General features: G+C 34.5%; 2 protein-coding genes across 2 annotated transcripts in view; both read left to right on the top strand.

The window, feature by feature from the left end:
• The window catches only part of LOC108738931 (zinc finger protein 93-like), a 12,854-nt gene extending 7,909 nt beyond the window's left edge, over window positions 1-4,945 (top strand). Inside the window, exons 2-4 of the mRNA XM_025974971.1 lie at window positions 649-1,898; window positions 2,644-2,647; window positions 2,698-4,945. Of these exons, the coding sequence (XP_025830756.1) occupies window positions 649-1,898; window positions 2,644-2,647; window positions 2,698-3,972 (2,529 nt within the window). The 3' untranslated portion in view covers window positions 3,973-4,945. The remainder of the gene's footprint in view (window positions 1-648; window positions 1,899-2,643; window positions 2,648-2,697) is intronic.
• Window positions 4,946-5,874: 929 nt separating this feature from the next.
• Window positions 5,875-12,422, top strand: part of LOC108738928 (protein Malvolio) — an 87,858-nt gene continuing 81,310 nt past the window's right edge. The window contains exon 1 of the mRNA XM_025974982.1: window positions 5,875-6,360. Coding sequence (XP_025830767.1) covers window positions 6,355-6,360 — 6 coding nt within the window. The 5' untranslated portion in view covers window positions 5,875-6,354. The remainder of the gene's footprint in view (window positions 6,361-12,422) is intronic.

Raw genomic sequence — 12,422 nt, 5'->3', positions numbered from 1 at the left:
ATGAGTAGGTAGGTCAAAAAAAAAAGAACAGGTCGTCTTGACCAGATATTAAACTAATTAATTAATTAATTATATATCCGTCCAATGGCAATAATTATTTTACAATTACCTGAGGAATACGAAGCTATCTTTAAAATATCTACGTTTTAGTAAATATATTTACTAGACTGTTTTTCTATAAATATGTAATAAATTTATTATATATTTATTTATTAAAGGTGCATATCTTTATATTAAACATTTAATATATTTAAACCTTTAATGTATATTATCTGGAAGTAAATCTTATGCACGTGTATTTCCACCCTAACACAATAAACAAAGTATAGTATTAGGCATTTTAGCTAAGGAGTTTCTTAGAAGTTTGGCTGACAAAAGCAGTGCCCATTGTGTTTTTTTGTATAAATAAAACGTAAGTGATTTATGTGTTTCGTGAAGTGAATTATAGTGAAAAATGTGGAATGTTGATAACAAATTTAAAAAATGTTAATGTTTTATAACTGTAAACATTTTTATAAATAAATATTAATTGTACTACTATACTGTGTTTTATTGTACCATAATAATGTGCATTATTATGTAAATTTTTTTAGATTTTTGACAGACTCTCAAAACAACGTTATGGAGCCCTTTTTCTTATAATTTTAGGCATGGAATGAAGAATATAATATTTGCAAGGCGTGTTTGCATCAAGTAGAAATAGCCACATTATTAAGAGACCTTTGTCTTCAAAATCAGGCCATCAGACTTACGTACATTAAGAACGAACAGCCCGCGACTGACGATGGCAAAACTATTTACAGTAACGTCGTTCTAGTGAAAGAAATAAAACCTGTAAATGAAATAGACGACTATCAAACAAAGGAAGTTTCTGACGATTTCGGGATGGAGAAGGATGCAAACGATTATGAAGAAGAACCTTCGAGATTGTCCGATTCGAGTGAAGACAGTGACTACGATGATTGGCCACCGTCGCCCATCTCGCAAAAGAAGAAGAGAAAAAAGAAATCTGCTGAAAAAGAAGGGGGAACAACATCAACAGCCAAAAAGGAGCCTAAAAAAACTCGTACTAAATACAACAGTTTTGACTGTGACATCTGCAATGAACACTTTACAAAATTAAAGGATTTTACCGATCACTCCGTGAACGAGCACAACCTAGATGCCCAGACGTTAAAACCATACAAATGTCCCCAGTGTAACAGCAGGTTTTCTGCCTCATGTTACCTTCTACGTCACTCCCGAGTCCACGAACAAAAGAGGAGTCACATCTGCACTTACTGCGGAAAAGGTTACATCCATCGTGGCAATCTGAAACTCCACGAGAAGGAGCACTTAAACAAGAGGGAGTACCAGTGTGACAGTTGTCCAAAGAGTTTCAACACCTTTCCTCATCTCAGATCCCACAAACTTGTTGTACACACTGACAAGAACCTCTGGAAATACATTTGTCCCTATTGTGACAGAAGATTCCCGATAAAGACGAACTACGATCAGCACGTAAGGAGACACATCGGAGAGAGGAACTTTTCGTGTCATCTTTGCGATAAGACCTTCATTGAGAACGCGAATTTAAAACGCCACTTAACCACGCATACGAACGTACGCGCGCATAAGTGCGATCATTGTCCGAAGGAGTTTAAGCTGAAGAAGGTTCTTAGGATTCATATGGCTAAGGCTCATGGTATAGGCGAGTACAAGATACCGGTTATTGTTAAAAAACATGAATGCACTGTTTGTGGCAAGAAGTTCGTTGCCAAGAACAAACTGAGCAGGCACATGTGCACCCATACGGGAGAAAGGCCCTTTCCATGTACCATGTGCGATAAAAGGTTCACGGATGGGTCGTATGTGACACAACATTTGAAAACTGTGCATGGAATTGTCAGCCAAGATTAGTATTTACAATAAGTGTATTATATTTTTCATACAGTACGTTATTATAACTTATATTCTGTTATCAAATATACAGAGGGTGTTCACTGTAACTTGTGTAAAAAAATGTGAGTAATTGATGGTACAAAAGTTGGAATATTTGATGAATATTTTCTTTAGGAATCAGTCAAATAATTTTCAGAATATTTAATTTTTTTGCATTATTTACAAAACACCCTACTTAGATCTTTTTTCATTCGTAATTTGTTTGTTAATATTAATTGCTTCTTCGCCATGAAGCATAAATAAAGAGGCATTATGATAAATTTAAACCTTAATAAGATGTGTACTTACAATCACTGACTACAATAAATAACAAATAATTATACGTATGTAAATTATCTTATACAATGCCTATTGTATGCCCGTGTAAATTTATTTTATGTATTTATAAATTAATGTATTCTTAGATTTAAAAAGTGAAATTAAGATGTCTTAAAGGATAATTAAATAAGGCTTTAAAAATTTAAATCTAGGTGAAATTATTGATTTTAAAAATTATTATTAATCGTAGTTTTAGTTAGAAATATCTTATTATACATATACCTATACTTTAATAAAAAAATATTCAATAAATCCTTTGTTTTAAACGAAAACTAAGATGGGTCGTAAAAATTGAGGTGGAATCAGAATTCAAAATATATCGGTAATAATCAATTATCACATAATTAACAAGAAAAAAAATGAAAAGTAGTTTAATATTTACAGTAAAGTACCTAAATCTTTCAACTTTGAGAGATGTTTTTTCTATTTTAATTCCAGAAATGGGAGGACGAGTTTTACATTTGCAAGGCATGTCTAAACCAAGTGGAAATTGCCAATTTGTTGAGAGATCTCTGCCTTCATAACCAGGCCGTGCGTTTAATGAATGTCAAAAGCGAAACTAATTCTGTGGATTTCCCCGCCACACCGTTCGAACAGAAGACTGACTATGACAACGTCACTGTGGTCCAGGAGTCTAAGGCAGCGGTGGAGACAACGGACGAATGGACCGGTGAAGGCAACGATTGCAATGATTCAACGAAAGCAACCGATTCTAGTGAAGACAGAGACTCCAGTGACGACGAAGATTGGCCTCCACCCTCGTCCATACCCAAGAAAAAACCAGGCCGAAGGGGAAGAAGAAAACTGTCGGAAAAGGACAGTCAATCTAAAATCAAGAAGGAACCTAAACAATCACGGGTGAAATACAACAGCTTCGACTGCGAAATCTGCAACACAAATTTCACCAACGTAAAAGACTTCACCGAGCATTCAGTCATCGACCACAATTTGGATGCAAAAACTCTAAAACCTTACAAATGTTCCCAGTGCAACAACAAATTTTCCGCCTCCTATCACCTCCTCCGTCACACGCGTGCCCACGAGCAAAAGCGGAGCCACATCTGTACGTACTGCGGCAAAGGTTACATCCACCGTTGCGACCTGATTCTGCACGAAAAAGAGCACCTCAACAAACGAGAGTATCAATGCGACAGTTGTCCAAAAAACTTCAACACGTATCCCCACCTCAGATCGCACAAGATCGTCGTTCACACCGACAGAAGCCTCTGGAAGTTCATATGTCCCCATTGCGAACGCAGATTCCCGATTAAAGCCAACTACGATAGGCACGTGCGCAGGCACACGGGGGAGAAGCACTACTCGTGCCATCTATGCGAAAAACAGTTCGGCGAAAACGCTTACTTGCAGCGACATCTCATATCGCACTCGAACGTACGCGCGCACAAATGCGACCATTGCACGAAGGAGTTCAAACTGAAGAAGGTCCTCAGGCTACACATGGCCAAAGTGCACGGCATTGGTGATTACAAGATACCGGTCATCGTTAAGAAGCACGAGTGCACAATATGTGGGAAGAAGTTTTGCGCGAAAGACAAACTAAGTAGGCACATGTGCACTCACACCGGGGAAAAACCGTTCCCGTGTCCCATGTGTGACAAGAGGTTCACGGACCGATCTTATGTTACACAACATTTGAAAACGGTCCATACCATCAAGAACGAAGACATAAAAGATTTTAGTGCCATGCTTTAGCTGTTGTAAGAACAAGGGGAGAATGCGAAAGCCCGTTGTGACTGTGAACTTTTTAGTAAGACATGACAAAGAAATACGTTATTGTTTAAGAAATGGGTTTAGTACAGAGTACATGACAACAATGAAGGGGTAGTATAGCAGATAGTGGTAGCAGTAAATATGAATGGTAGAATGTGCACTGTTAACGTTGCTACGACTACTGCAAAAACAAACTGAATCAATCAATCAATTATTTTGAATTCAAATTGGTGACCTTAAATTCATAGCGATCGCAGTGCTCTCTGCTTAATAATTTAATTATATCGAAATTGGATTCCCTATCTAGTTTTCATGCTACTATCTATGCCACGAGGTGAAAGTAAAGGATAACGAACATAAGAACATTGGTTATTTATTAATTAGCCGCAGGATCGCCTTGCCTGTATTTACTTTATAGCTAGATAGAGAATGCGCAGTCCCTTGACGCAGTCCATTCTCTATATCTATGATTTGTTGTTAGATCTGTTATGTTCGTGACGTCACCGGGCGATCCATGTTCCACTTTTTGGTGGGATTTTTAAATTAAACGTTTTCTTTATTCAAAGAGGCATGTACCCTATTGTGTTAAAAAATTTTTCTTCTAAAGGTATGTTTTTGTAAAAACGAGTACACCCATATACAAACCGCTATTAATGTATGTTTTTAAATTAGGTTGGACGTACTTTTCATGCTTTTATAATATTGTAATCACATTTTTATGATATTATTTTGTATTATTTCTAAATAATAAATGTAATACTTTTGTGAACTAAGTTAATAATCGTATTTTATGTAAACGAAAAATTAAAAAATTAAGTAATGTAGGATTATGTTGTTAAACATGTTAAAAATTACAAGATTGTAAATTTTAGACACTTGAATTTTTGTATAAATAGTACTTAAACCTTAGCAAAGTATAATTTCTTCAACCGGATAGAAATCTTCTTCACGGTAATTACAATTTATTTTGCAATAAAGAGTATATTAAGTTTTTTTTTATATAAATTCGTTTGTTTATTTAATTCTCATAATTCAACCCCTGTAGCAGACCTAAAGGTAAGTTAGGGAGACTACTTTTTAGAAAAACATTTAAAGAATTCTTTTCATGAACTAACTAGCGCCATCTACAGACGTTCCGGAGACTCATCGAAGCACTATTAGTGCAACTGACCGCTAGATTGCGCTATCGTTATCAATGGAAATATCTAAATTTTTTTGTTCGCATCCTGAAAACGTACGCCGAGCATAAAAAGGACCTGTTTAAGATATCCTTAAAATCGAAGAGGAATATTTTTTAACATCCTATGGATAAATAGGTGTTGTATCGTTAGTATTTATTATTAGTATTATTATTATTGATTTAGTAAGGTTTCCTCCTATAGATAATTGCATTATCCTTTTTTACAGATTCTCTAATCAGACATAAATGTACATTGTACACTGTACGGTCATTCTTCAGATACTTTCAGTACGACCTATGTAGTTGGACTGTTTTTTTACAAATAAGAACCTATACAATATTTTTATCATTTCTGAAAATTTATAAGTTAAATAAATATTTCTTGCTTTTGTATTGAATGCAAAAAAGGTTATGCAATTCAGTTACTTTTCCTTTGAAAAAAAGAAAAAACAAGATAAACAATTAAGAATTAATAAATTTTAATAATTTAAAAACAAATCCGTTATCATAATACCCATATTTATACATGTATCTCAAGTGCATCCAATCTCGATAAGTTGGGGTTTTCCAATAAAAATGAAGATGATTACAGATTAGTTGAACTGGTGTAATGCATTCTTTATATATATTTACTGTTTTCGAAGTAGACAAGACATTATTATTATTACTAGCTGGTTAATTCATTGAAAAATAAAACCCATCAGCAGTTTCAATGTAGCTGTCGTAGGAGTAACGCGCTCTCGCTACTCATTGATAATAATTGTGCTATACGTTCGTGTTTTATTATTTTTTTTATTTTTCTATGTAACGTTCTCTAAAATATAATTATTAGGTTATTTCCTTCCTGTCATTTTCTAAATTGATAACCGTAAATTTAATTAACCTTTTTATTCGGTGACATTTAAATTCTCATTGAAACGATAAATTAACTCAAACACCACGTGGCAAGGCATTCAGGACGAAAATAAAATTTTTAGTGCTGTGAACTGTAGTTGTATTTTTTTTATCATTGCTTGGACCCTATCTTTGTATGTACAGTGAAAGACCTTTGTACGTTATATGTATAGGCATTGTACCTGTGCACTTTGAAAATATGCAACAAACAATGCTCTTCGTTTCAAGAAGTTCATAAATTATTAAAAATATTGGCTAGGAAGCAAAAGGATTTATTTAAGTACTAATTTATGGAGGTGAGTAGTTAATGTACTTATTTAGTTAATCTGTAAAAATTTTCTTCGATATTCCTATACGCATATGTATGGTATGTACCCGTACACGTGATGTAAAATAAATGAAAACAACTGTAGACTTGAATGTGTGAATTGCTAATGCAAATAGGTATAGGTAGTTTAGAATGTCATGATCCTTCAGAAGCGCTAGAGGCAGGTTTTATCGCATTTATATTTTTCATTTTTAAAACACTCTACTAACTTCATTGATAACTGTTATTTTATCAATTCGAATAGTGCCTCGCTATGGGTACACCCAGAGATGGGGTTGGGGCTTCAGATGAACTAGGAAAAGTGACAATTAATGTCGAAATTAATTAACGGGCGGAGTTTTGTCACTGCACAACCCAAAGGCAAGGTTCATGTCATTCTAAATTACCTCTACCTAAACATGAATTAATAAGCTATATGTATATGTATAGAAGATGTAGATGGGTACTATACCTCAAATATTTTTGTAATAGATATTACAATATTTACCTTGAATATTATCTAATAAATTATATCGCTAATTTAATTCTATACGGATTAATTTTTAACATTTTATTTTAAACATTTAAATATTACCTATTCTCTGATAAAAGCTTATACGTGTCTTATCATCCATCACACAGTAAAAATAAATACAGATAAAATTTTCGCGAGTATTTGTTGCAGAAATTTTAGTTTTGTTGTAACATTTAAAAGGTTAAAATGTTAACTATTCGATGGTGATAAATAAAGACCTAGAAAAGTTTGATAAGAAATTTTGAAGAGCGTAAGATCTGTTATATGTAAGGTATATTAAACGTAATGTACAGTAATGGTCAAAAATAACTGAATGATTTCCCCAAATTGATGTTATTGAAAGAGAAAAATAATGCGTTCAATTAACAAAAGCGTAGATGACATCTAGCAAATTGTAATAATAATTTAATACAATCATTTGTTGCTTAAGGTCGTTAATGATTTTTATAAAAGTGATATTTGTCTCTTAATAGTGTGATATTGATTGACCTTTGTTGTTTATATACTGAAAATTGCTTTTATTTCCTATTAAAGAACGTCCTCAAGGTTTTCTCAAACTGAAGTTGATTTTTACGAACGCGATAATGTACATGGTGTCCCAAAAGTAAAGAGAATTTATTATACTTTTAAAATACTAAAATATTCTATATTGTTCAAAAGAAATATATACTCATCAGGAATAGACTCAAGTCTCTCTTGTAAAATTGCACTGATTCTGAGTTAGCGATATTAGGTCGTAAATTTTTTGCAATTTTATAACTATTAACTACATAATTGCTAAATTTCCACTGTGTATTATTTATGTATAAGTACATAACTTATGATTACAATCGCGAGAAAAAGTGAATATCTATTTTACAAGAAAATTTAAACGGGGTTGTGGAACTGAAACGCCAAAACCCAAAATTTTATGGAAAACGTGTTAAAACATTTCGACACCCAAACTCAAGGTATATTTCTCAATTAATGGAAACTAGTTTTTAGTCTTACTTACTAATAGAAACACGAATCATTCTTAGATATAAAGGCTACTTCCGGAAAAAAAAATACTCGGAATAAGAATTATGAAACTATCGCAAGAAAACAATTTCGAATAATTTTTTTAATGTGGTTATTTACCGAGACGTTCAGTACACTGTATGCCGTACGTGTAGTGACTGCATAATCGATGCAAATAAAGACAATTTGCTCTGGTAATTACCAGTGGGGAATCACTTGCATTGCTGATTCAATAATACGAGGAAAACCTTGCAATTTAAATAGTATGCTAATGAATAATTAGCGGTTTTTAACCAAAATGGGACTTTTTACGTATCTACTTCCAACCAGAGATTGAGTACCCGGTTATCCGACAAAACCACTAGTTTTAACTAAACCCTTTCGTTGAAAATCCGTCAACTAAAAATTGAAATTTAAATGGTTTAGTGTTTGAACGACTTTTCTAACGAAGCTTAATGTGGTTTGGGATGTTGGTGAGGGTGGTACTTAATGGAAAAGTCACTTGAACGAAGACAAGAACCATTAATCCTTTCAAACAGTATGTAGGTAGGCATATGAATGTTAAAATATCTTAGGGCAAATGTCTAATGCCTTGATTCTAAAAAAACTAAAAACTTTTGGGTGTTTCATTGCCACCAGTAATGCTGGTGGGCGGGCAGTCCCCCCGGACTATGCCGGAAGGTAGGGCGGAAGGCCCTCTTCAGCCTGCTTTCAGGAATCGTGGGAATGGGTGGGTGGTGGTTCGGGTGAGAAAGATGAGACAGACAAAATGAAGACAGAAGAGAATGAAAGATTATCTGTGGAATATTACTGCCTCAACATTTGCCTAAGTGATTCAAGGAAACCACAGAAAAACTTGGACCAAGGCAGACGGACCAGGAATCGAACCGGTGCCTTCCGAATGCTAAGCAATGGTCTAGACCAGGGATGGCGAATCAATGGCACGCGACACAATATTTTGGGCACGTCACTAATGTTTCTGTCATTGATTCTTTAATCAAGAAATTTTCAGCAAGATTTTCTCACTTCAGAGAATTATCGGAAATACTAATACGAAAGTTTATTATGTACCCTGATGTGATATTTGATAAAATAAATTGAAGAATCAGAAATGCAGCTGATTGATTTCTAGTGTAGTTCAATATAATTCAAAAAGTTGTTGGAACAAGGAAAGAGTTGAGAATTGAAACAGAAAGATCGACGGGTAATACAAGTGAAAATGCTAATAACAAAATTTTGGAAACATGGAATGCGATAACAAACACATTTAATTTTTTGAAAAAGCTGGCATATGATATTTTAATAATGTTTTCATCAACCTATGCCTGCGAGTCATTATTTTCAGAGATTAATAACATCAAAAACTCGCATTTACAAACCGTTTGGTAGATGACTCCAGTTCAGCATGCATTCTGCTAAAATTAACATCTTACAACCCTAACATAAGTTATTTGTCATCTAATCTGCAAAAGCAGAAGTCACACTAATTTTACTTTAATTTAAATTACACGTATAATTTAAACATTGCAAAATGTTCCTATTTTCTTGTAGAATTTTGGGTTGATATTATTTATTATCATTATTTTCCCAATAATCACAGAGACAAAATTATTTGATGGCACGTCCATGACCTGATTAAACTTTTCTTTATAAAAATGGCACGACGGTACTTAAAGGTTCGCCATCCCTGGTCTAGACCTCTAGGCCATGCCGCTCGGTGCCTTGATTCTGGTTTCCTTTCAGTTGAATACCACCACACTCACCAACGTCCCAAACCAATCATTATAAGTTCCGTTTGAAAAATTGTTCAAACAATCGACTAATCAAATTATAGTTCTCGGTTATTAACTAATTTTCAACGAAAAAGCAACATTGTTTATAAACGCTAATAAAAAGTCGTTGGTAAAAGCGATGCCGAACCCTATGAGGTTATACTGACGTCCTCTAGTCCTTTAGAAGGCAAATATACAAATGATACTCGATCTCAACCTTCCAATACTTTACGTTATGCAAATAGTAATAGCAAAATATAGTAAACACAAGAACTATAAATAAAAGAAATGAAATAACAAACAATTTAGTTGAATGATTCAGTGAGCAATACGTTATACAATACAGGTGACCTATCCTAACACAATCATACGATTATTTCTGCGTCCTTGAGCTTGACATTTTTCTTTTTTTTTTACAAGTGACCATAAATCTGGTTGTTTTATAAATCTAAATCTTTAGTGTTACTGTTGCTTTTTATTGTCAATTTCTCGACAAGGGTTGTGAACGGGGCTCCATTAGGAATTATCTTTGTAGTACTCATTCACTAAAAATACTGTCAAAACTTTCAATAGAATGAAGTTCGGTATCAATTTCCGAAGGTTTCAATGGTAGATCGTTCAACAACACCCTCTCTGCCACTAATATTCAAACTTGGAAGTATCTTGTGCTCCACCCTTTTCGTCGGTTGGAACCACACACCTTGGTACCACATTCCTAATCCTACATTGCTTATATTCACCGCACATTCCGAGTGATTACCTACTTAGTATTACTGACATATCTTTTCTCCAAAACGCTGTTTTAAATAATTTTGGTACCGTTTCCAATGGAATTATTTCGCCAATCGCATAAAGCGTTCATTCGCAGTTTTTGAGATTTTTGACAAGTAATATAACTATCAACTACTAGTGCCACTGTCACCTTTTGCAATTCCATTGGTACAACGTATATTTTCATTTTGGCCGTCGTCCAGCTGCTGAAGCTTAATCACTGCAACTCATAACCAACAATCTTCCATTTTTTTTGCTCTAATCGTAGTTTAGGTTAGAAGCGTTCGAAATGTGGTGTTACAGGCGAATGATGAGGATATCGTGGATAGAAGGTTAGAAATTAAGAGGTGTTAGAAAGAATGCGAGAACAGAGAAGTCTATAAGAAATAGACAAGATAGGTTGGTAGGACACCTTCTCAAGCATGAAGGTCTAGTCAGGGACATGCTAGAGACAGAAACAAGAGTTAGGAGGACTAGAGGTAGATCTACATTAGTTCGAGATGTGGAATGTTCTAATTTTAGGAAAATGCGTGTCCAGCCAGTCTTAGGACTGACGACCTTATGATGAATCGCAGTTTACCAGTAGTATTGACATTTAATCGTAATCACCCCTCGTCCAACAGCGTTACACGATTTTCCAAATGGACATATCTTGCCGCTAATTTTCTCATTCCTCAAAGAACATGCTAATATGCCAACTAGCGTAAGGGATGTAAGTCAATAAGATCAATTACTAGTCAAATTTCAAACTCTTCCATTGCATATAGTTTCATACAGACAAATGAGCGATCTCGTAAACGTTACATTTTTTCTTCCAGAATTCCAAACTTTGAACGTTCAAACAATTGCGTCTATCAGTACATAAAACAATACAAAAAAAAAGAACTACATTGTTTACTGCCAAATGTACTGTAGACAGATATTGTGTTGTTTGAACAACATATTTGAAGGTTATCAAACCGTTCATATAAGTGGCAATTTTTTATTTCAAGTACAGACGCGTATTATCGAGATTATGACATTTATTTATGCGTTATTATTGTTCAGCAAATATTTGATATAAGTACGGTTCACGTTAGTCAGTGGCGGTGCTTCAACACACATGAAATTTTTAGGATGTGCGCTGTGTAGTTCACGACACCATGACAAATTTACGCAGTGCTATACTTCATTTACTTTCTCTAGCGATGTGCCCCTTTCAATGTCTTGGATGAGCGCTGGCAAAATCGTAGGCAGGGAGAAAAAAGCTCATTATACTCTCGACTCTTGTTCATTAAACATACTTTTTCATACAGTACCTGCCAAAAGTTTTGTTCAATCATGAATAGTAGTGCGAGTCGAAAACAAGCGTTAAAGCCTTTAATATGTCTTCAAATATAAATAAACATCTCGTTGATATTTTCAGTAGTAAATGGTACCAATAACAGCACATTTGAGCAATGCAATTGTAGTAGATAAAATGATCAATTTTTCCGTGCAGTACTGTACGGATTATACGCTCGTCACCGATTAAGAGTTTGGTCGACAGTTGTCTCCTTCCTTTTCTGGCCTAGTGCTGTTCTTTTCTACTTTGCGCGGGACAAACTGAAGGTCATATCGCTACAGAAAGTAAACGAAGTATATCAACGAAGTGACTGTTGTCGTTGTCAGGGATCTTTCTTTTGTTGGATAGTCATCTCTGTGGCTCCTACGCGCCATGGGTATTAAATTATATTGGCAGCTTTGAAATATACTATAAGCCAACTTCAAGGAGGGTATTGCACTTTTATCAATCGTTCTACGAGGGTGGATTGATAAGTTTCCGGCCTGACCAAAAAAAACAAGGTTTTTAAAAATTTTTTTTTTTTATTTCTCAACATAATCTCCTCCAAGGCTGATACATTTCTCATAGCGGTGTTCCAGTCTATTAATGCCATCTCTATAGACTGATTCGTCAAGCTCCTCAAAATAACCATTTACAGCTTCGATTACTTC

Source organism: Agrilus planipennis, unplaced genomic scaffold (assembly GCF_000699045.2).
Source record: "Agrilus planipennis isolate EAB-ADULT unplaced genomic scaffold, Apla_2.0 scaffold118, whole genome shotgun sequence".
In the NCBI taxonomy this organism is placed as follows: Eukaryota; Metazoa; Arthropoda; class Insecta; order Coleoptera; family Buprestidae; genus Agrilus; species Agrilus planipennis.
Note: the sequence above shows the minus strand (reverse complement) of the source record. Positions and strands in the feature narration are given on the sequence as shown.